This window comes from Diplotaxodon limnothrissa, linkage group LG6, assembly GCF_057381915.1.
Source record: "Diplotaxodon limnothrissa isolate DT_005_m linkage group LG6, D_limnothrissa_male_GT1.1, whole genome shotgun sequence".
NCBI classification, from domain to species: Eukaryota; Metazoa; Chordata; class Actinopteri; order Cichliformes; family Cichlidae; genus Diplotaxodon; species Diplotaxodon limnothrissa.
Window position 1 is genome coordinate 43,347,921 of NC_140601.1, and position 24,794 is coordinate 43,372,714.

At 46.7% G+C, this 24,794-nt stretch overlaps 4 protein-coding genes across 5 annotated transcripts in view; 2 read left to right on the forward strand and 2 right to left on the reverse strand.

The window, feature by feature from the left end:
* Positions 1 to 97: 97 nt before the first annotated feature.
* On the reverse strand, positions 98 to 3,937 carry LOC146631312 (E3 ubiquitin-protein ligase TRIM21-like). Its single transcript, XM_085355293.1, has 2 exons — positions 3,851 to 3,937; positions 98 to 1,699 (listed from the first exon to the last, which is right to left on the reverse strand). Exons 1-2 carry the CDS (start codon positions 3,935 to 3,937, stop codon positions 98 to 100), a joined length of 1,689 nt encoding a protein of 562 aa, XP_085211419.1.
* Positions 3,938 to 5,472: 1,535 nt separating this feature from the next.
* pmm2 (phosphomannomutase 2) lies at positions 5,473 to 12,078 on the reverse strand. The gene is made up of 8 exons (XM_085355313.1): positions 11,858 to 12,078; positions 9,653 to 9,764; positions 9,471 to 9,547; positions 8,703 to 8,794; positions 7,835 to 7,934; positions 7,552 to 7,627; positions 7,293 to 7,408; positions 5,473 to 6,191 (listed from the first exon to the last, which is right to left on the reverse strand). The coding sequence occupies exons 1-8, from the start codon at positions 11,930 to 11,932 to the stop codon at positions 6,087 to 6,089; spliced, it is 753 nt and encodes a 250-aa protein (XP_085211439.1). The 5' UTR covers positions 11,933 to 12,078; the 3' UTR covers positions 5,473 to 6,086.
* A 2,938-nt stretch (positions 12,079 to 15,016) lies between these two features.
* hmgb2a (high mobility group box 2a) lies at positions 15,017 to 17,364 on the forward strand. The gene is made up of 5 exons (XM_085355317.1): positions 15,017 to 15,083; positions 15,912 to 16,071; positions 16,167 to 16,315; positions 16,397 to 16,571; positions 16,659 to 17,364. The coding sequence occupies exons 2-5, from the start codon at positions 15,925 to 15,927 to the stop codon at positions 16,827 to 16,829; spliced, it is 642 nt and encodes a 213-aa protein (XP_085211443.1). The 5' UTR covers positions 15,017 to 15,083; positions 15,912 to 15,924; the 3' UTR covers positions 16,830 to 17,364.
* Positions 17,365 to 18,314: 950 nt separating this feature from the next.
* wdr17 (WD repeat domain 17) overlaps positions 18,315 to 24,794 on the forward strand; it is a 30,995-nt gene continuing 24,515 nt past the window's right edge. For both annotated transcript variants that reach the window (XM_085355263.1, XM_085355265.1), the window contains exons 1-2: positions 18,315 to 18,372; positions 23,321 to 23,449. In XM_085355263.1, coding sequence (XP_085211389.1) covers positions 23,327 to 23,449 — 123 coding nt within the window. In that variant the 5' untranslated portion in view covers positions 18,315 to 18,372; positions 23,321 to 23,326. The remainder of the gene's footprint in view (positions 18,373 to 23,320; positions 23,450 to 24,794) is intronic.

Consider the following 24,794-nt stretch of genomic DNA (forward strand, 5'->3'; position numbering starts at 1 on the left):
ATAACAAAAACCAATCAGTCAGAATCTGAAAATAAACATGAGCAAAACCACAGAGTCACCAGTGAAAATGTTCCTCACACAGGATCAGACCAGATTTCTAGTTCGTGTGATCGACAGCAGTGATCAGCAGAGGTGCAGAGTTTTTACCATCATCACTAGTACAAGGACAAAAGTACGGGTGGAGCTTCTCTGTGAAGGAGCAGCCAGTGAACGAGTAGATCAGAGCTGCAGCATCTACGTCATAGAAGGAGACCAGACCCTCCTCATAGTCCACAAACACCCCCACCTTCTCAGGACCAGACCGGAGACAGAGACGGACCGGAGGGGCGGCACAAGCACTGTACTCACTTCCATTTCTAAGCCACACAGTCCAGAAACCATTTTGAGGAATCAGTCTGATTTTTCCCTTCCTGTTGATCGACTCTGTGGACACTCCTAAGTCCCAGTCAGTCTTTCCTTTAACCTGAACCTCAAAGTAAAATCTGCCTGAAGAGAAACTCTGCTCTGCTAAAACACAAACACAGTAAGAAAGTCTCTCTGGGTTGTCCGGAAGTTTCTTCCTCACATCACCATGATTCACTTGTTTTCCATCATCAGACAGGATGAGATAAGGATTTGCTGTATCAGGATCCAGAGTCACGTCCACTGCATCCTGCTGGACCCTCTTCAGCTCTGCAGCCTCAAACAGCTTCTTCATGTCTTTCCTGAGTGTCTCCACAGCTCTCCCCACAGTCCCCTCATATGATGGTGGACGGACTCTGACCTCTGTCCAGTCCTTGGTGCATAGAGCAGCTTTCAGGGAGGAGAAGCTCTGGAGGAGGTGGAGGTGGTCTTCAGAGCGTGAGAGCTGCTCCACCTCAGAGCTTCTCTCCATCAGCTCAGAGATTTCCTGTTCCAGATCTTTGATGAGTCCTTCAGCCTGTTTCTCTGTAGTTTCCTGTTTGTCTTCGATCTCCTTTATGAGCTCCTTCAGGCGTCTCTCAACAGACTCCATCAGAGCCGTGAGGACCTGAACACCTTCTGCTTTCTGTCTGTCTGCAGCATCTTTCCTCATCTTCACCGACTCTTTGATCTCCTGAATCTTCAGTCGTCTCTTCTGGATCATCTGCTGAATCTCAGCCTCTGTCTTCTCCAGCTCTGCCTTCTTTCCTTCATATTCTTCTTTCAGAGGAACAACTTCATGAGCCTTGTGATCTAGAACAGAGCAGAGCATGCAGACACATGTCTGGTCGGTCTTACAGAACAGCTCCAGATGTTTATCGTGCTTCCTACACATCCTGCTTTCCAGGTTCTCCACAGGCTCAATCAGCTGATGTCTTTTCAGACTTGTAGCTGTCAGATGAGGCTCCAGGTGAGTCTGACAGTAGGAGGTCAGACACACCAGGCAGGACTTCAGGGCCTTCAGTCTGGGTCCAGTGCAGACGTCACAGGGAACTTCTGCTTTCTGCTGAGCTTCACGTCTCTGAGCAACCATCTCAGACAGCAAAGTGTTCACCCTCAGCTGAGGTCTATTGGGAAACACCTTTTTACATACTGTACACTGACATGGAAAATTAATATCCCAGTGCTGAGTGATGCACTTTTTGCAGAAGTTGTGTCCACAAGGTGTGGTGACCGGATCAGTGAACACATCTGGACAGATGGGGCACAGAAGCTCATCGTCAGACAGCAGATTGGTGGCAGCAGACATGTCTGCAGTCTGAGAACAGAAGTCAAAGTTAATATTGTAAGCAAATAATTGTTGTTTAGAAATATGAAAGTGTGACAACAACCATAAGTTCAAGCAGTGACCTCCAGATATTCACTTCAATTTTAAATTCACTTTTATTCATATAGCAACAGCAGCTGTATACTGTAACGAGCCTGCAGTGATTCAGAGAAATCAAAAGGTGACCCCCTACGAACAAGCACTTGGTGACAGTGGGAAGGAAAAACTCCCTTTTAACAGGCAGAGGCAGAACCAGGCTCTGCCATGTTGGCTTCTCTTCACTGGTTCCCTGTTAAATCCATTCAGGCCAATGAAAAGACTTTCGGTCTGCCTCATAGTAATTCTGGCAAACCATCAGGCGACTCCGGAAGGGAAAGCCCAAGGTGGGGTCCTAACCCTAACTCTTCAACAGGTGGTCGAAGACATACTTTGAGGACCTCCCGAATGCCACTGATTGATCCTCTATGAGGCAGGGGCTGGGAATTACTCAACCATCTCTGAGGGTGAGGTCACCGGCGCAGTGAAACAACTCTTTGGAGGCCAGGCTCCTGGGCTGGATGAGGATCGCCCCAAGCTCCTGAAGGGCCTGGATGTTGTAGGCGTGTCATTGTTGACACACTATGATACTTTCAGTGGAGATGTGGGGTGGTGCCTCTGGATTGGCAGACTGGGATGGTTGTTCTTTAAGAAGGGGGATCGGACAGTGTCCTTCAACTACAGAGGGATCACACTCCTTAGCCTCCTTGGGAGGCTAGCGTACTGGAAAGTAGAGTTTGTGCATTTATAGTTTAACCTCAGACACACAAGGAACAATGCAGATATCATCCTCAGTTCAAGTGTGTGAGAGTTTGTCCATCTAGTCTACAACTGTGGAATTGGAGACGACATACAGCGACATCCCTCAGAGGCTGGGGGTGCTTTGGGACCGTCTCATAGTCTTCAGCCTCTCCCATAGTCAAGAACTCTGGGCAGCAACTGAAAGACAACGACTGTAGACACAAACTACAGAAATGAGCTTTCTCCAAAGGGGGGCTGGTTACTCGCTACTTCTCCACATGAAAAGCAGAGAGCTGTGGTGGTTCAGGCATTCGCCCAATTCAAAATCCTGCTCCTCACATACAAGGTCTTAAATAATCAGGCCCCATCTTATCTTAATGACCTTGTAGTACCATATCACCCTATTAGAGCACTTCGCTCTCGCTCTGCAGGCCTACTTGTTGTTCCTAGAGTATTTAAAAGTAGAATGGGAGGCAGAGCCTTCAGTTTTCAGGCCCCTCTTCTGTGGAACCAGCTTCCAGTTTGGATTCAGGAGACAGACACTATCTCTACTTTCAAGATTAGGCTTCAAACTTTCCTTTTTGCTAAAGCATATAGTTAGGGCTGGACCAGGTGACCCTGAATCCTCCCTTAGTTATGCTGCAATAGACGTAGGCTGCCGGGGGGCCTGTGGTTTATATGCCACTCTGCATTTCAGTTATTATTCATCTCTGGCTCTCCCACAGTGTGTCTTGGTGCTCACTTCCTCCCCTCAACCCTAACCCACGGTTAAAAGTGAGTATTTCCTTCCCACTGTTGCCAAATTGGGTTTTCTCTGTATTATCACATGACCATGATATAGGCACCTTGTCGTGATCTGTGAAGTGAACTTCCTGTCATGCATCCCATAAATGGCTTCAAAAGTGTGTTGGTTTGACAGGCATGTGACCAAACACGTGTTTTGACTGTTGCAGGCAAACATACCGTCAGCTCAGGTAAAACAGTTTAATCTTCACTTTTTACTAATTATATGAGGTTTTTATCTTTTACGTCTCAGACTGAGTGAAAATTGACATTTTCTTATTTGCTCATTTGAAATTTGACCTCAGTCTGTATCTTGTACTCTGTTTTTTCATTTGGTTGGTGCATTCACAGCTTTAACATACTTTGAAAACCCAGTGTTCAGATTTTGTACCTGATAAGCTGACAAATGTAAAAGTCAGTGTAGTGCCACCACTGAAGACCTGAACATCTTCTTACTCACTGCAGCAAGAACAAAGCTGCCCTCTCTGAATGAGTCTGACAGCTACAATCAGAGCACGCTCTACAAAGCTGTTGGTTTAATCCCCAACCTGAAACATTGAGTTTACAAACCGCTGCACTCACCAGTATCTGAGTCAGGTGTTGACAAAGACTCGTGTTTGAAGATGAAATGGTTTCAACTAAAGCTTCCGTTACTCTGAGAAGCTTCATCCGCCCTGACAAACACTTCCTGCTGTTTTTTGTCAGGTTTCCTTTGGTAGGTTTGCACTGATCACAGCTGCACACCTGAAACAAGACGAGCTTCAGACGCAGGCCCTTCTTTAGTCTGACAGCAGCAGTTTTCACAGGTTTCACTCGGTGAGCAGAAACAAGCTGCTGCTCTGGTCTTTGAGAGTTCACTGCAAAAACATGAAGTTTAAACAGGAAACATCCGATTTAACAGATTTATTTAACTCTCATGGGTGCAGGAGGTCAGAGGTGTCTTTGGTTTGCCCCGTCGCATGTTTAGCCTCCATGAGGAGCGATCCTACCTGGAAGACCAGCCCCACAGCGCCTCTGTGTGGGAGTAATGTGAAACAGCTCTAAATGAGAAGAAGGTTTTTGGTAGCCCTGTTTCTCGTGGCTGTACTGATCTTTAGATGTGAGCGTGCAGCTGCTCCACGAGCTTCTATCTGAAACGTCGCATTTCTGTCTCCTGTGGCGATGAAGCTGCGAAGGCTCAAAAATGCTGCAGCAACGATGTGGATTAAACATAATTTGATGGTCCACAGAAAATAATTATGATAAAAGAACATTGTATTACTTCATTAAATATGCAAAGTTAGGATTTCTCCCAATGTGTGAACTGCTGGAGGAGGTCAGAGGTTAAAGGTCAGAGCGGTGTCTCAGTCTGGTTTTAAAGCTCTAACAGAAAATGACCTTTTATTGACGACAGACGATCGACCAATAAAAAGCTGCAGCAGGAAAAACAAGAAAACTGATATTTTCATTTCCATCATCATTTAAACGCAGGAGCACGCAGCTCTCCTCCAATCAGGAGTCAGCATAAGGCCAAACCTTTTTCTTACCACATTTGTAATCAGATTACATTTTACAGTCCACGTTTCAAACACTGAACATCAGCGCAGCCACCGTCCTGCAGCAGGAAGTTTATGAACCATCACAACATCACTGATGTCAGTGATGCAGCACAGCTGGTGGAAGGAAACATGCAGATGTTCACAGATGTTCAACTTCTGTAGATGAGGAAATATCCAAGTAATTTAATGTAACTGAATATTGAATCTTCCATATTTAATATCTAAGTTTATTCCTTTATGTGTTTATAATCCTGGAAAATTAAATCATGCAAATAAACATTTTCAGCTTCAGGCAAGCTCACAGAAACACAGACTGTATATCAAAGATGGATGTAGCTTCTGGTGATGTATCGAATGCAATCGTTAAATTACGAGACAAGTTTAATAAATATGGAGGACCAAGAAAGTCTAAACATTTCATGAGTTAATAATTAATTGGGGCAATAAAATATGCATTAGTAATTCCAATTATAAATTATTATCTAAATAAAGTAATTAAGGAACTATTAAAAGCTGAAAGGAAAATGGATTTACATTTAAAAAAAAAAAATCAAATCACTCAAAAATCTTTGTTAAAAATATTATTTTGAAAATTTAAAAACAGGTTTTTCAAAATAAAGGAGAATCAAGTGAATGGATGAAGATTAATCTCTATGATTCGTCCTTTTCAAATCCACGTCCTTCCCGTTAGCTGCTGGATCACATCTGGGATGAACTCTTTTGGTCTTTGGAGGGAAATCGCCGTAAGAACGAGTCGCGTTTCAGAGCGTCGGCTCCCTTTTATTCCCCTCGCTGTTAACAGTAACGTCGTCATGTACAGAAACATCACATGATTATTATTTAAAGCATGGCTATGATTTTCCACGTTGCATAAAACGGCCTCGTCGTAACAGGATCAGCTGCTACTTCACTCCTGGAAACACAGACTGTATAACAAAGATGGACAACAGAGTGGCGAACCGTTCCAGTACAGCTGTGATGTCACCCACCTTTATTTACACTCAGACAGGAGGATGGTAAACCACAGCTGCGTGTCATTGCTCCGCCCACTTCCTCACTCCGCCCACAGCGTGAGGCTGGAGGGGCTTCCCCGAACAGTCCTCCGTACGCGGAGGCTCAGCGTGTCCCGTGGAATCAAACACACAGATCACAGAAAGACAAACCCACCAACCCCGACCAAACAAGCAGCTACAATCAAAAAGTCACGTCAGCGTTCATCAGCTCCTCCTCCCGTCTGTTGTTATAGGTGACGCGCAGTCACAGCTGGCAGGCGTTTGAGCTCAGGAGAAGAAGAGCTGCTCGCACAGGCGCTGCGTCTCCTCCGGGCTGGACACCTCGTGGCCGACGGTCCGGGGGTCGCAGTAGATCTCGTAATCGTTTCCTCCCTGACGTGAAGACAGAGACGCACAGAAAGATGAGCCGTGCTGCAGCTCACGACTCAACGAAGCGGCACGTTAAACGAGGTTGGTGGAAAAGTTTGGCCCCAAACTCGCTGCAGGTTGACAGTCGCACATCTGTGTGTCCTTCAAACACAGCGTCAAACAGCTGCAAGTGTTGCACGGTGACCACTGAACATGCCAGATGTTTGAAACAGGTCAAGTTCCACCCTGAGCCGTAAAAACATGAAACAACGAGACATTCAGACCCTGCCGGCCGGTCTGAGGACCGAAGATTCATCTGTCTGCACCAGGGGTGTTAAACATAAGGCCTGGGGGCCGATGAAGACTCGAACATTCACACAGCGGCGTAATAAAGACGAACAAGGACGGAAACTCCTCTGAGTGACCTCACAGGAGGATCACAGTCGGAGTAACCTGACTGTGCCGTCAGGGGCGTTTCAGCGGCCCCGCCCACTCAGGTGTGCTGAATGTGGCCCGCGATGTAAACGGCGTCCTGCTCTATAACACACTGTTTACTCTCTACAGTGGACATGCTCACACAGACATGCTGCACTGATGTTCTGGGTACAAACTAACTCCCTGCAATGACAGTATAAGTATTATTAGTATTTATTTATTAAACATATAAATACTTAAAGTCAGCCCCGCTAGAATAAGGAGACAGGTGTCATAAGCCACTCATTACAAGTACTTATGATGTAAGATTACATTCTCAGAGTTACTGCACTGCTTAAAGTTACTTACAGAATAATTATCTTTCTGTTGCTGTGACAACCTGACCTGTTACCTTCCTACCTGTCGTTTCCTCCACCTGCACAGACTTTGTGATGACAGAAAGAATCTACTGATTTCTTTTTTTGGTCTCGGGCTGTAAACAGTTCGTTTAACACAGGGACGGACTCACTGCTGCCCCTGCTGGACACTACAGGAGCTGCGGTGTTCAGCTTGCTGCTGGATCCAGCTGCATTTCAGGAATAATGAAACAGATGTTTCCAGGAACGACTCTTTGACCCGACCGGCCATCGTTTACCTGCCGCTGATATTCTGCCTCCGTGAGGAGTCACGTGACACAGTTTGCGTACTCACAGGTTTGGTCTTGTCTCCAAAGAAGTGGATGGTGGAGTAGTCGTCCTTCTCCACGATGCCGAGGCAGTACCTTTTATCCCAGCCGTCAGGAAACACATCAAAGCTGATCTGACCTCCTGCGGACACACAAAGACCGACAGGCTGCAGGAAACGAAGGCGCCATTGGCATCACAGTGAGGTAGGACAGCCACGCCGCCTCAGTTTGTTTCAGGCTCGCGTCACCTTCAGTGAGGCGGCGTGCCGGCTGCAGCAGACTCACCGATGGAAAACGAGAGTCCTTTTCCTTTGAACTCCTCCTGCAACACGGACACAAACGTCTCTCGGATTTTCTCCTTCTGTAGGAAACAAACACCACCGTCTTCATTTCAGCAGCAGCTTCAGCTTCACAGCGAAAGAACCAAACAGGACTTTTACCTCGTCAGTACATTTTAAATGAGAACAAGCTCAAAACCTACCAAATGTACCACAAACAGACATTTTTGTTAATTACAGGTGGAGGAGGCGGGTGGAGCCGGGGTTTAGGGTCAGCACGTGGGCGTTACCTTGTCCAGCTCGTAGAACTCGATCCGCTCCTCTTGCGTGCAGCTGCGTCCGATCGGAGACACGTTCAGCATCCCGTTACGAAACTCCACGAAGGTGCCCCTGAGAGACGACACAGAGTCACATGACGCCCACCGCAGAACCGCCACAGTCCTGATACATGCAGTGATTCTGACCTTTTGACCTCACGGGTAACACACCTGAAACCCTCACGGTTTCATGGCGAGCACTTTTACAGTTTAAACAGTTTACTCTCACAGCTGAGCCACGCCCACAGCCCCAAAGGTAAGAACGGCGTGTTATAACGTGGATCTTTAACCTCCTCGGACCTGCGTCCACAGATGTGGACGTCACATTTTGGGTTATTTAGACCAAAATACTCAATCTTGCTCTACATGGGCCTGATGTCCACTTACGAGGACGCTATGCTGCTGCTGTTCTATCGACATTTAAATAAATATCATCATGAGTGGCTCTGATTTTTCTTTAAGGTAAAAAAAATAAAAAAATCTGGTAATTCTTTGTTTTTACATTCGATATGGCAGCCTCGCCTCTGTCAGTCTGCCCCAGGGCAGCTGTGGCTACACCTGTAGCTGCCTCCACCAGTGTGTGAATATGAGAGTGAATGAATAGTGGCATTGTGAAGCGCTGTATAAATCCACTCCATTATCAGGTCCCAATGTGACCAAATATCAAAGAGAAATTAAAAATGCTGCTGTGGAAGAGTTCAGGTCTGAGGAGGTTAAAGAAACTTTTCACTGTTTAAACCCGTCTGCTGGATCAAACCGACACGCCCTCCGACCGACACGCCCTCCACCCCCCTGCCAGGCTGTTACACACACGCTAACCAACACACGGATGTGCTGTCACCTTTTCTTGGGCAGTTTGATCTTGGCCATGTAGTTCAGACAGAAGTTTATGAAGTCTTGCAGCAGCTCCTCCCCCATGTGGGCCTGAATGGACTGAGACACACACACACACACACACACACACACACACACACACACTATAAATGATGATGTCACTCATTAAGGGAACAAAGGTATCCACACCTGCCTGTCCTGAGTGTAACCTGATACCTGCTGTTTGTCTCACTGGAGGGTTTCCAGCATCAAAGCATCTGAGTCTGGTTTAAGTCCAGACTTTGACTCGGACGCTCCAGAACCTTTATTTTGTCCCTTTGAGCCAATCAGAGGCGGAGCTGCTGGTTCCTGCGTGGTTAGTCTGATGCACACGTGACTCAAAGCTTCCAGAAAGTTCAGCTTCTGTCTCGTCAGCCCTCAGAATATTATCCTCCAGATGTTTGTTGGCAGATGTGCGACGAGACTTTGTGATCTTCTTGGTCAGCAGTGGTTTCTGCTTGGACTCTCCCATCTTTGCCCCGCCTCTTTCTTACCGTTGAGTCGTGACCTCTGACCCTAGCTGAGCTTAATAGATGTTGTTCTGGGCTCTTCTGTGACCTCCTGGATGAGTCGGCGATGGTTCCCAGGCTCTCAGCGTGGGTCGCTGGAGTCCCACAGCCTTAGAAATGTCTCTGTCACCCTCTCAGGCTGATGATGTCACTGACTTTGCTCCTCAGCTGCTTCTTTACATGCTGATTCCAGATCAGTTACATAAAAAGGTAAAACGCCGTCTCACCTGCACAGAGTGTAACTGTCCGCTCTTATACGCCACCAGGCCGTTCTCAGCAAACACGTAGTCCACCTTCTGGATCACTGCGCACAGAACCGAGACCAACAAGCGTTATCATCTCTCTGGTATAAGCTGCGTGCAAATAAAGGGACAGTATCAGACAGGATACAGAGCGGCGTTCGTCTCACCGTCGTCTCCCAGCTGCTCCTTGATCTTGCTGAGGTCGGACCCTCCGACGACGCCGACCCGAACCCGAGTCCTCAGCTTCTGGAGGAACTCTGCCATGTCCGGGGTCACCCGCTGAAAACACACAGTGACACGCCCCACATTTACCGCCATGACGGACACAGAGTCTACGACTCGCAGCTTTGTTTATCTTCTGTCATTTATTCATCTTTTGTTGAGCTAGCTGTGGTCTAGATGCTGTGGAGGGTCTATCAGCAGGAAAAGCTGCACAACTAATTAAGCCCAAATATTTATGCCCTTGTTCATATTTTCCAACCCACCACGGGGTGAACTGGAGTCTGATGGGCCACTTCTGGCCCCCGAGCCTTATGTTTGACATCCCTGCACTCAGCCAGGGTTCCCGGCCGGCACAGGCTCAGCTGCTTCCCTCTTCTTTATGCAGTGATGCTTACCCATTCTGTGTGCTGCACAAGCACAGCAGCGGCTCACTGAACCTTCCTCTTTTCCCCAAAAACATTGATTTCAAACTGGTCAGGTGTGTCGCAACACAGGAAACAAACGCTGTGAAACGCTGCGGTTGTGAAACTTTCAGTAACAATCAGTTTATTAAAGATTTAAAAACGCTGCACACAGTCAAACACGAGAAGCCTTCGACTGACGAGATCAACGTCTCTGTCACTACAGTTATAAACGCCGACGTTTCTGCAAGAAAAAAGGAAATCTGACGACATCAGCAGTTTACCCGTCTGCTGATATTCAACTCCAGCTTCAGTGAAGAGTCCAAGTTCTCCTGAAACAGCAAGTCTGCAACCTTTACTGCACTCGCAGTTAGGCCCGAGCTCCCGTTTTAATTTACTTTAATCTTTTTTAATTGAATGTTTTGCATCATCATTATGACATCATCACACATGCTTTCATGGTGTTTACACCAAACACTGACCATGTGATGCACATCAAACCAGGAATGATCAGTTTCCTGTTCGTGGCTGACAGGAGGGGGACCCGGTGCGGTCTTCTGCTGCTTCATGGCTCGCCATGTTGTTCAGAGATGTTCGTCTGCATTCATCAGCATGTATACAATCAGTCTGGCTGCTCTGCTCTGACATCAGCGAGGTGAGAACTGTTGCTCACTGGACTGCTTGTTGTAAACAGAGAGGGCTCTCTTTAAAGTCTCTGAAATCGTCTTTCTGATGCTCAGGCTGAACTTCACTGAGTGTCTGACACATGATTGGTTGATTAAAATATTTGCGTTATTAAGCACTTGAACAGGTGTGCCTGCTGAGTGTACCCTGTTGGCCATTCATCACTACTCGGTTCGTCTTACTTTGCATTTTCATTTCAATGACGTCACATTTTTTAAATCACAGGATGAAAAGTTTGCAACCTTTTACAAATTTTTGCAGTAAAACTGAACAGCTGTGCACACACGCAGGGCTACACTGAAACCAAGAGTCTCGGGGTCATGACCCCTGCTCCACCTAAACCTTCACCTAAAGCAGTCTGCATGGGTCAGAGGTCAGGGTCACCTCCTAAAGAACATTTTAAACATGAGTGACTCTGCTGGAAGAACAGGCCAAACACGTAACCTTGCAGGGCCGTTAGGGGGCGCTTAACCCGGGGATTAGTGACATGCTAGCAGAAACTACCGGGAACACGATTAGCACGAGCGTCGCTTGAGTCACCTACGTAATCAATGGCCACGTGAAGGGTGTTTTATATTTAGGAGGTGACGACAGTGATTATACACACCACGGATATAAATGTAACTAATAGTTTGATGATTTTTTTTTTCTAAATCCTAAACTCGTGTTTCACATTGACGTTCCGTCAGACACTTCCTGTTATAGCAAAAAGCTAGCAAGACGTAATTTACCGTTACATGCGTCACCTAATATCTTCTATGTTTAGTAACCACAGCGATAACGTTACACTGTCAGAGATTATTATTTTATTAATATCATTATTATAAAGATGTTTGGCACTGGCAGTCCGCCCATACTGGCTAACGTCGCTTAGCGGAACCATTGTTACGTAGTTTCTGCGGAGCATTTTTGCCTGCGGAAGAACTACAATATCAACGTGTAGCCGGAAGTCGCAGTGTCGGACAGTACAGTCATGTTTGTCTGAAGGTTTGTCAGGTGCACTGATTGTTTTATATCACCAGTGGTCTTGCCCTCGCGCGCGCGGACATATACACAATTTCCCACCTGTCTCGCGGCCGTAAGCGTGCCGTCAACGTCAAAGAGGCAGAGCGTGCTCGTGTCCACACCGGCGTCACTCATCTTCCCTCCGCTCCCGGACCCACACAGACACGCTGACCGCCTCCCCGCTGCTCCGAGTGGGCTCGCCTCCTCTGTCGGTGTTCCGTAAAGAGCAGCTCGGTTCTCCCTACACTACCTGCTCGCCGCTTAGAACTACAACCACGGTTCTTCTCTTCTTCTTGGGTGTGTACCAGACTGACAGACGCACAGTGCTGCCACCTGCTGATACTTTGCAGTATCTGCGTAAAAGATTAAACAAATTAACTTTAAACTGTTGTGAAATTACAATGATGTTGTTCATTTTATTTTATTAATTAATGTATTTTTATTGAATCATTTTATATTTACAATTTGCTTATTACTTGTTTTTACTGTCATTAATACTTTGGGACAGATGTGAAGCTTCCTCGCAGATTTTAAAGGCGAACCATTGTGTTCTTCATTATTTCCTGACATCTGCACAGGTCTGTGAAGGTGGATTAAACAGGGTCATATATCATTGTAATTAAACACAGGCTGCAGCTGTAGATAAATAAAAACAATTTAAAATTCCTTTGTGTGTTTAGTGAGTTTAGTTTGGACTCTCTTGTCTCCACACTTCCTCCTCTTCATCGTGTGCTTTTGGCTCATGAACCAAACCCGTGTCTTTTCAGCTACGTTAGAGTTTAATGTTGGACCAGGAACATTTTTCCTGTTCAACTTTGCACAGCTGCTCAGGAAAATGAGTAAATTATGAGCCCAGGGTTGTGCAACAGGGTTTGTCTTCATTTGATATCGCTTCAACACAACACACAGATGTTGGGACACAAAGTCTTTAATGAAACAGAAAATTACAACACTTCTACCTGTGAGCTTTGAGGCCTGTTTTCAGTCCTGATATTTGCTTTAGATGTATGTCAGTTTGGTAATTTGTTACATCAGCTAAATCATTAAACAGAACCTAAAACAAAATATCTCAAATAAATTAGAAAAAGTTCAACCAATATAAGAAATCAAGGCTCAGCCATGTGAAAGTCACTGAAAAGAAGAAGCACAGTTATAATGGAAATGAACTCAAAGAGCTCAAAGTAAAAACGTCTGCCAATCAGCACAGCAGGGTTACTAAATAAAATATGGAGGCCGTTCTCAAATGGCGCCTTTTACAATAAAAACTAAAGAAGTAATGGTGTTAAAAGCGTGTCCTGCATGGTGTTTGCAGTTAGGTGGGGCGCACGAGGACAACAAAAGGAGAAAAAGTGGTTCAGAAGTGTTTCATTGACATGTATTCGCCTCCCAGCGACCCCCCAACTTTACATACAGACGACCTCCTGATTAACTGTGAGGTGTGAACCCCCGGCTCACACAGGTCACCCCCCAACTTCTCAGTCAATGAGCCTGTAAATGAACTTTAATCACCTCTGTGGAGGGTCAGAGCTGAAACTGTTTTAAATGATCTGTTCATGACTCATCGTGGATTTATCTCTGAGCTCAAAGTTTCCCCTCACTGTGAGAAATCCCCTCTGAAAGCATGAAACACGTTCAGGATTATGATTCGAAAAGAAAATCCAGATGTTTGGGAGAATTGTGCAAAGTGGTGATGGAGGTGAAACATTGAGGGGAAATACTTTCAGACCTTACAAGTATTAATCTATTTAAATGCACTACCTCATAGTGGCTGTCAGAATGAAGCTTGATGCATATAATTCTTTATACGTGGAGGAACATTTCAGGTGGAGAGAGCCTCAGGTTTCCGTGCTCCGTCTGAGGATCACTGCGACTATTTCCTCCTTTCTGACTCCTCTTTTAATATTTTTGTCCCTTATTTTTCATTCACTCTTGGATAACTGCCAGTCTGCAGTCTTAAAGTTTAAAATCTTTGCATTTATATTTAATAACCTGGTTTGCAGTGTGTGTGTGTGTGTGTGTGTGTGTGTGTGTGTTGCTACCTCCTTTTGTTCCTCTGTAAAAGCAGTGAGACGTTCTAATGCACATGTGAGATGCTCATCACCAAACTGATGTGATTTTGGTGTTTGATTTTTGATTTTTTACAGCAGGCCTGCTTTTACATAAACAGCTGTGCATGTCTTGCCCTCACTGCATTGCTCTGCATACCAAACAGCTTCCATACTCTTTCACTGAACTTACATTCATTGCTGCACGCGGCCTACTTTGTTCTTATGTTAGACTGAGCCAGCAAAACTCTTTTCTGTTAACATAAAGATGTTGAATTTGATTCCATCTAATATAAGAAGAAGGGGAGAGTCAGCAGTACGTCTCTGTGTTTCTACAGGATAAAGAAGAAATAAGAAATACGAAAGGTTAAAAATACAAACAAAAGGTTCTGGTAGCTTTAATCTTTATTGTTTATCTGGTACTTAATTACTTTGCTTTAGTTTGGATGAGAGCAGGAAAAGCTGAAAATATATTTCATAAATCTTTGCCCACATTTGCCGGGCCGGATTGGACTCCTTGGGGCCGGATTGGACTCCTTGGGGCCGGTTTCGGCCCCTGACCTTATGTTTGACTCTCTTGCTTTATAATAGATTTATTCTACAATAGATTATAGGTGTTTTATGCTTAGATTGCATTTCTACTTGCACAGTCATAAACGGGAGCCATCTTAAAACAGGATGTCCAATATTTAATGAATATTAAAACGTCACGTTTGCAGTTAAAGTCTGCAGCCGGAAGTTATTGTCGGTTTTCTGGAGAGTGTTGACATCCGTCAGCGCCCGTTAAAAATCAAATGAGCAGTTTTGTTTGTATCGTCTCGTCACTGGTTGCTAGAAGCGGAAGAGCTGCAGCCTCGGAGCGGATCGGCTCCTTTCGCTCTCATCTCGAAAACAAACGGTTAAGCGACGTCAACAGCAGACGGAGGTTATTTTGGAACAGCAGTGAACAAAGAGGGGCTTTTTCGCGCCCTATGTTTAAAAGCCCGGGAGCAGCCAATCAGCTTTCAGGTGACGCACACAAACCCTACGGCTTGACTTCTAGGAAAACAACCAATCACATCCGCGACTGCGCTGTGTGCCCTGCGTTCAAAATTAAATACACGATTTCCGCCAATCCGCTGCTGGGGGGACGGATCTGTGTGAGACTCGATAGTATAGTTAGTGCGGCCTCGCAGACGGTGACTAAACAGTTGACCGTCCTTCCTCCTTCACTCGTTTACAGCTCGTCTTGCGGTGAACAGGTAAGGCCCCTCTGCTTTCTAATAATTGTTTAGCAAACAGTGGCTGGAAGGTGTTTGTGCTTTGTTTGTTGTATTGCAATGGTGTGTGCCGAAGTTTCTGGGGCTATTTTAACCTTTGTGCGGTAAAAATACATCTGTGTTTTTTGGCCCGTAGGTCGTTTGCGTGATAAATCACAGCAATATCAAAACGGTGTTTGTGAAAAAGCAAGCAGTTCGCTGCTGTTTAAAACCGAAAAGCATCAGTTTTGTGGGGTGTTTTTCTTGCTCGGTGCTCTGTAAGATGGTGCTGTAGCTCAGTGTGTGTCCGACTTAGTGCGCAACATGCCGTTCAAACGCCATTTGGTTTGGTAGCTTAGCTCGCAGCACGACGGAAGCGCCTCTCTTTTTAAAGTTTGGATGAAGTCTCCGGCTGTCTCGGAGTCGCTCTGGGTGCTGGCTACACGTGTTTAAAGGCAGAAACCCGGGGAACTGCTCGCAGTGTAGCGGAGCGGCTGTATTGCAGAGACTTTGTTGGGGAAGTTTTTGGCGCAGTTGTGTTTAGGCGGGAAGATACAAAATGGAGTCGCGTCTTTTTGTCCCGGAGAGGCAGAAAGCCGATTAGAGCCTTAAAACACTCCCGGGCGTCTGCTCGCCCTATTTCTGCTGCGGTAACACCACTTACGGCCACACGACGGCAAATGTGAGGATATTACCCGCTTTAATTTAAAACGGTGAGGCCAGGGAGCGGTTATTGTGCCGGGGTGGGCGTGTAATACGAAACTCGGAGTCGTTTTGGTGGTTTAGTGTTTGGTTTCATTTCTGGGTTTCTTTCTGGTCTTTATTTTGCAGATTAATCGCAGCCATGACAAAGGATCCGAATAAGCCGAGAGGAAAAACCTCCTCCTACGCTTTCTTTGTGGCGACCTGCCGCGAGGAGCACAAGAAGAAGCACCCAGGGACCAGCGTGAACTTCGCAGAGTTTTCCAAGAAGTGCTCAGAAAGATGGAAGGTGAGCCCCGCGGTTTATTATAAGCACTGATGTTCTGATATTTTTTTTTAATTTTATTTGTCCTTTTTAAAAATTAAAACGTGTGTGTGTGGTAGACCATGTCCCCTAAGGAGAAGGGAAAGTTTGAAGAGATGGCCAAGAACGATAAGGTCCGATATGACCGGGAGATGAAGTCCTACGTGCCACCTAAAGGTGCCAAGAAGGGAAAGAAGAAGAAGGACCCCAACGCCCCCAAAAGGCCCCCGTGAGTCTACACTCGCTGCTCTTTGTCTGTAAAATGTTTTCAGTTAGATTCTTGGGATTAAATTTGTTGTTTTCCCTTCAGCTCCGCTTTCTTCGTCTTCTGCTCCGACCACCGTCCCAAGATCAAGGAGGATAACCCTGGGATCTCCATCGGCGACATTGCCAAGAAGCTTGGCGAGATGTGGGCCACGCAGGGCGCCAAAGACAAGGCCCCCTACGAGGCCAAAGCCGCCAGACTGAAGGAGAAATACGAGAAGGTGCCCCTGTGTTTTCGGGTGGTGTTGGATGGTGTAGCGTGTCTCTGAGGTGGCGTTCCTAACGTGTCTCCTCTTCTCCTTTTCCAGGACGTTGCTGCCTACAGAGCCAAGGGTGGCTCTGGGAAGAGCGACGCTGGAAAGAAGAGCGGGCCCGGCAGGCCCGCCGCCAAGAAGGCTGTACCGGCTGATGATGATGATGACGATGATGAAGACGAGGAGGAAGAGGATGAAGATGACGACGATGAGGATGATGACTAAGTGGTTTCTGTGTTTGAGGATGTGAAGTTTGCGTTCAGCTTATGTTTGTTTTTTGGGTTGGACTCGTCCAACGGTATAGCCTGCTGTCCCTGTCGGTCGGCCTCGGTCGACCTGTACTCCTCTTCTAATTCAGGGATTTAGATTTTATTGTCCCTTAGTCCCCTTTAAGTTTTATTTTTGTTTTACAACTGCTGAAGTCGGGTCTGTTACACCTTAGATCCTGGTTTAAAAAAACGTGCAGCCAGATTATTTCCTGTGATGATGCGATGAACTGAAACTCCTGTGCAGACGGTGGACAGCAGCCAGCCAGGAAACGTTTTCTTTTCTTTGTTTGTTTTTTTTATTTTAAGAATGATTGTTTCTGGAAGCACTGCTCATGTTTTCTGTTCCAGCGGTGCCGTTTCTTCACTGTCATTTTACTGCCAGGATTTATCTGTAGTTTGGTTAAAAGAAAAATGTTTGCCGTCATTTTTAATGTGGAACTTTGAAAACATGTAGAACGGATTTTTCTTTTTGTAATAAAATTTTGTATATTGCCTATAAGTGTAGACTGCTGTGTGTCTAAAGCTCACATGACTGGGGGGCAGTCTGAGTGGGTAGATGAAGAAATGAATGTAAGCAGAATGAGGCTCATTGTGCAGCAGCAGACTCACTGCAATGTTAAAAATCAGCCTTGCACAGTGTAGCAATGACACTCAGGTGGGTTTAAGTACTTGTGACCCATGTTTACAACATGATTTTTCATCATTTTAGAATCAGTGGTAAAAGCATCCATGTCAGCTTCAGTCCTTTAAACAGATTCTCCAAAAATCAGACGACAGACGGGCCAATCACAGGGCCTCTAACATGTGATGTGCAGTCACTGTTCTGTCTGAAGCAGCTGAAAACAAAATATCTGCAATGACAAATTAAAGGCTGGCACTGGAAGGAGACCCCAGCGTCATCATAGGAGAGGTTATAATGTGGGCGTGGCCTGGGAGCACTTCACCACTCAAAACTGGAAGGTGTTGCTGAGGAGAACAGTCTGAAATACCTGCTCAGCTTGCTGCTCTGCACAGAATAGGTGGTTGGATGAATGACAAGTTAAGAAAAACCAATCCAGTTTTATTTTGACCCCGGTAGACGGCTGGAGGTCTCTTCCTGTTTAAATGGAGTTCTTCCTTTCCACAGTTGCCAAGCGCTTCCTTTTATTTAAGAATTAATTTCTGTTTATTGCGAACATTTTTGTACAATCTGTGTTTTGCTCCCAGAGGATCATCTGAATGTTGTGGGTCAGTATAAAACTGTTGTTGTGAAATGTGTAAATATTTAACAAATGTAAATAAACGAGAGGTTCCCGTCACCGATTTACACCGCGGACACTCTGACTGACAGCCCAGACACTCTGACTGACAGCCCGGACAGCCAATAGCTGATCACAGACCGGCCTCCCAGGGACCAATCAGCGCAGCTGCTGCTCCTACCTCTGCCGGATGACGGTGAGCTGGACGCATTTCAGCACCTGGGAGCTGTCCGCCGTGCACGAGCCTGCCGACAACTGACGGTAAGACGAAACACACGCACACAGACACACGCACACAGACACACGAACTGGTCGCGTGTTTGAAATGTTGAAAAATTAAGCCAGGATCCGTGTCTTCAGCAGTGTGCGTGTGTGTGAGTCTGTGTGAGTCTGTGGGTGTGAGGTTCCTGCGACACGCAGGTGTCTCGTGGATCAGTCGCAGTGACGGAACCTGTTGATGCGTCGACATGTTGTTCAGGATCAGATGAAATGATGGCGGGAGCGCGCAGAGCTTTTAACCCCCCGTGCTCCACGTCAGGGTGCGTGACGTGGTCGGGAGGACTGTTGTGAGTCCGTCCACAGCGCGCGACTTTGTCGTTTATGAGGCCCGTGAAGTGTGCGAAGACCACCGTGACGTCAGCGCTTCACCGGGGGGCGCTGACTAATCACACGAGTGCCGCGTGCTGTGTCACCGGGTCTCCGCCGGGTGTACCTGTAGAGAGCAGGTACACCCCTCCCCCTCCTGCATCATTCAGAGCTGAGTCCTGATTGGTCTCCTGGGGTGTGTTTAGTTTTAATGGAGCTCATTCACAGATTATATTTCCGCACAGGAGGAGCTCAGGAGGCCCAGCGCAGGTGTGATGTTTGTTACTGTTCCAAAATGTTCACTTTTAATAATAAAGGTGATTAAAGGAGCCCATCAGCACGGCTCACACCAGACAAACGAACACCTGACTCACCCTAATCTCTACCTACCTACCCTAAGCACCGTAGCCTCTGTTATTGACCGGTTTACCTCTGACTTACTTTGCTGTGCTATTACAGGTAATCAATATGAAAAGGTTGTCACATCTGGAGCCAGATGTGAGCCTTTGCTGACCCCCGGTCATGTGTTTATATCCTATGGAACTGATTAAAGGTCAATGATGTTATTTAATAAACAAATAATGTTGTAGATGGTTTCAGAGGTTTAAACTGGGTCTGGAGCCTCTTTCCTGCTGTCTTTGCCTGACACGCAGCTCATGATGCACTGTTTCTATCAGAGACTGTTTAGGCTGAAAAACAACAGGAAGTGATGCATAAAAAAGTGTTTTTGTTCCTGTGAGAAACCAGTTTGCACTCTCGGGAGCTCTCAGGTACTGGAAGCCAGCTCAGGTTTGAGATGATGATGCAGATTATTTAGAAGTAAAACGATTTTAAAAGTCTCAAATCTTTAAACACACCAAAATATTTTTTAGGGGTTAAAAAAAAAATCAATCTTTGTGTCCAAACGTGTTGACAGTGTAGTCATCACTGTGGCTGCACACGGTTACTGTTTAGCTGATTCACACCATTATCTGTTTAATGGAGGATGATAAATGAAGATGTAAATCAGCCTATTTGCACCTGACAGGACGAGGTTACAGGCCAGCACATCAACAGGTGTTTGAAGTTACCTTTGATAGCGACTCCTCGCTCTCCTCTTTCCTTTCTGCCTTTGTAGCTTCTCTGATTTGGTGAACTGGCCCTTTAAAGATGATCACTGACGCCACTTCTTTTTAAAAAATTATAAACGCGTAAAAGATCAAATCAAACCAAACTACTCGCACAGAGCTCGCAGTGTGTCTGTGAGGTATATCATGAAGGTGCTTTGGGGTTTCTTAACAGTGGACAAATGACATGATTTACAGCCACAGCATTAAAAGTTAGTGGGTGGGGCCAGAGGTAACCTCATGATCTGTGACGATGAGCGATAACTCAGGAAGAAGATAAACACAAACTGTGCAGAGGTGTCAGTGTGCTCTCCTCAGGGTAACGACTCTGGACCTCTGCTCTATGGTCACGGGCTCAGATTGGAGGCTGGGTAAACACTGTGGGCTCTTTGGGCTGCTGCTGTTGGGGAGAGTCTTTACCATCTGTGGTGACTGCGACTGCTCTGTAGCGATGTTTAGGTGGGTGACGTGCTAAAGTAGCATCCACACGATCTCCAGGACCCGAGTGCCCAGCAGAGCACTGAGACGTGAGTGTCTGCAGGACTCTCGGATGGGCGTGCACGCCGATCCCCCACGGCCTGCTGTGTCACTTCCTCGCAGTAAGAGTTATTAGGCAGCGGCCAATCACTGCAGAGATTAATTCAATCCTCGCTCTAATCATCTCATCCCAGGCCAACCTGTTGATGCATGTAGTTTGCGTGCGTGCTGTGAGTGTTAATCTGCTACAACTATTTATGTGTAAATACACACAGCCACACTCATTCCAATGCGACAGTCCAGTGATAATTATAGGAACACACACCAGGAGCGAGGCACTGAATGAACTGTACCAGCACATCAGTGAGCAGCAGACAGCCCATCCTGATGCTTTTCTCATCCTGGCTGGGGATTTCAATCATGCAGACTTAAAGTGCGTGTTTCCAAAAATACAACAACACATAGACTTTCCAACAAGGGGAAATAACACACTGGACTTTGTTTACACCACCCAGAGAGGAGCTTACAAAGCTTTTCCCCTCCCCCACCTCGGCGCCTCAGACCACATCACTGTCATGCTAATGCCTGCTTACAGACCGCTCGTTAAAGCCACCAAACCGGTTCGTAAGCAGATACAAGTGTGGCCAGAGGGGTCTTCAGAGGCTTTACAGGACTGCTTTAACACCACAGACTGGAACATGTTTAAGCAGGCTGCCACCTATAACAACACCACTGACCTCCAGGAGTACGCAGAGACTGTTACTGCCTACATCAACAAGTGCATTGAGGATGTAACAGTCACGAAAACCATAACTGTCCGGGCCAATCAAAAACCATGGATGACAGGAGAGGTCTACAGGCTGCTGAAAGCTCGGAATGTTGCCTTCAGAGATGGAGACGAGGCGAGCCTGAGGACAGCTAGGGCCAACCTTTCCCGTGGCATCAGAGAGGCTAAGAGACAGTACTCCAGGAAAATATCCCATCACTTCAAAGACAGCAGAGACTCACGGAGCCTGTGGCGGGGCATTCAGACCATCACAGATTACAAGCCCCCACCACAGACTTGTGACAGTACTATCCCCCTGCTGAACGAGCTGAACACTTTCTTTGCTCGCTTTGAAGTCCGAAACAGCACCACTGCACAGAAGACCCCACCCCCTCCTGGTGACCAGGTGATGACTCTGTCACCGGACAGCGTGAGGAGATCCCTCAGCAGGATCAATGCACGTAAAGCTCCGGGTCCTGACAACATTCCTGGTCGTGCACTGAGAGACTGTGCAGTGGAACTCACTGATGTCTTCACAGACATCTTCAACATATCACTCATCCAGGCTGTCGTCCCCACATGTTTTAAAGCCACCACAATCATTCCGGTTCCAAAAAAGTCATCTCCCTCCTGCTTTAATGACTACCGTCCTGTTGCACTTACTCCCATCCTGATGAAGTGCTTCGAACGACTAGTCATGCAACACATCAAGACTGTCCTGCCCCCCTCCCTGGATCCCTTCCAGTTTGCGTATCGGCCCAACCGCTCAACCGATGATGCCATCTCCACTGCACTCCACTCAGCACTCACACACCTGGACAAAAAAGATTCATATGTTCGAATGCTGTTCATAGATTTCAGTTCAGCATTCAACACTATAATCCCCCAACAGCTCATTCAAAAACTGGTCCAGCTGGGGCTCAACACCTCACTGTGCAACTGGCTGTTGGATTTCCTCACCGGAAGACCTCAAGCAGTACGGGTTGGCAGTAATACATCCAGCACCATCATTTTAAACACGGGGGCCCCGCAGGGATGTGTGCTGAGCCCCCTCCTCTTCACTCTGCTGACCCATGACTGCACTCCATCATACAGCTCCAACCTCTTCATCAAGTTTGCAGACGACACAACGGTGGTGGGTCTCATTAGCAACAGGGATGAGACCGACTACAGAAGTGAGGTGAGACGCCTGGCCACGTGGTGTGCTGACAACAATCTCTCTCTGAATGTGGAGAAGACGAAGGAGATTGTTGTGGACTTCAGGAGAATGCACACCCAACATGCTCCTCTGACCATTGACGGAGCGTCTGTGGAGAGAGTGAGCAGCACCAAGTTCTTGGGTGTGCACATCACAGAGGATCTCTCCTGGACGTACAACACCACAGCACTGGCCAAGAAATCACAGCAGCGTCTCTTCTTTCTCCGCAAACTAAGAAGAGCAGGAGCACCAGCCCCCATCATGTACACTTTCTACAGAGGCACCATCGAGAGCATCCTGTCGAGCTGCATCACTGTGTGGTTTGGAGCCTGCAATGCGTCCTGTCATAGAACCCTCCAACGCATAGTGAGAGCTGCAGAGAGGATCATTGGTGTCTCTCTCCCCTCCCTCCAGGACATTTACAGCACCCGTCTCACTAAAAAAGCCCTTTGCATAGCGGCTGATCCCACGCACCCAATGCAAAGCTTCTTCAAGCTGCTGCCGTCAGGGAGGAGACTGCGGAGTCTCCAGGCCAGGACCAGCAGGCTGAAGGACAGCTTCATCCATCAGGCTGTCAGGAAGCTAAACTCCCTCCCGATTCTGCCCCCCTCTCCCCTCTCTCCTCCACGGTCTCACTGAACTCTGTCACACACACACACACACACTCACTCTCTGACGCACTCACTGGCCTGCTCCAGTCACTTTGTGGAGCATTGGACTGCTTAAGCATTGGACCTCATAAGACTTTGTTGTTACACTATCTCTTACCGTACACTACTAAATCTCCATTTGCACTATTTGCCTATTTTGCACCACTATGCCTTCTTACTTGAATATTGTATATTGTATATTGCATAGCTTTTTTTTGTTATACGTAAAATTGTATTGTATTTATTTAAATTTTTACTTTTTAATTATTTTATTTGCATTTTTCTAATCACTAGGGTTTGAGAGTAACGCAATTTCTATTCTGTGTATGTCCTGTACATGTGGCAGAATTGACAAATAAAGTTGACTTGACTTGACTAATCCAAAACCAGTAAACTGGTTAAAACTAAAGTGTTTGTGTGTCTGCAGGTGAGGATGGCGAAGGTGAAGCAGGTGGGCCTGTTGGCAGCAGGCTGTCAGCCGTGGAACAAAGACGTGTGTGCGGCCAGCGGAGACCGCTTCGCCTACTGTGCTACGCTAGCTATATACATCTACCAGGTGATCTACCTGTGTGTGTGCGTGCGTGTGTGTGTGCGTGTTTAGACATCTTTGTGAGGACAGAACATTGGCATGTTACCATACTTATGGGGACAAAGTGTCCGTCCTCACGCGTTTGAAGACATTTTTGAGACTGAAGATGTGGTTTTAGTGTCAGGGTGACTGTTGTGTTAGCGGCTAAGGAAAGCATGCTGTCACTTAGATGTGCTCATCGAGATATGAAAACAAGTGTGTGTGAGAGTGTGTAGATGCTGTAACACAAAGTTGGTGTTTTCTGGGTAAAGCACTGTCGATCGCCATATTTAAAGCTGTGACTCCGCCCATAAAAATCATAGAGCTGGGTTCTCTGTGGCTTGTGAGCCGTTGAAGTTTGCAGCTCTGTCTCTGGACCTGCTCCAGTGCGCAGCATCTTCAGTTTCATCTTATGTACTTTTGATTTGTTTCTGTGCTGCTGTGGTCCACAGTCTCCTGCATTTTTATTCCATGAACTTCTTTGTTACTTAACCTCCACAGCCAGTCCTGTCAGCCAATCGTATCGCGGCATATTATTTTCCGAGCCTCACAGTCGGCGTGTTGAGGAGAAATCAGGACGTTGCCTTGTGAGTGAGTCTGTGTGTCACCGTGTTACATCCTCGTGCAGCAAACAGGACGTAGTCTGTATCAGAGGCACCATGATCGCAGTGCTGACACTTCATTCACACTTTATTCTCCAGGTGAGCAGTACTGATTTTTACTAACGCGGTCCGAATACTCGGGCGTAGCGTGCGGGTAATGTGGCGACAGCTTGCGTGACTGTCATCACAGGAATCCTCCAGAGGTTCTCCGGAGACAGCTGCTCGGGAAAAGGCGCCGCTTTCTTTTCCTGTTCTGTTTTCCTTCATGATTTTAGCTGTGAGTTTGCAGATCGCCGGGAACACCCGAGGTGGAGCTTGTCTGTCTTTGTGAATGTGACCGGGATGAACTGGGAATCCTGAAACAGGATTTTTGTTGCTTCTGTAAGTTGAACTGAGATTTGATGTAATCTGTTTGTTTTTTTTGTTAATCTGGATTCACGTGTGCGAGATGACCTTTGAACTGCTCTTGTGGTGAACATTTTTTGGAATGTCCAGATCACGTCTGTCGCCTGAGCTCTGATCAATGCACGAGTCCTTCGAGGGGTTTGATTGTAGAGATCGTCCCAGCGGGCTCTGAGCTCTGACTCTGGGGGATGAATAACCCGTTCCTGGGTTTGCGCCTTGTAGAGTACCAGCTCCCCCAGGGAAACCAGCTCATGTCACCAGGGATTATTTGCTGTCTGCACGGTGTTGCAGGAGGCACCGATGCAGATGGTCAGAACGAGACCTCC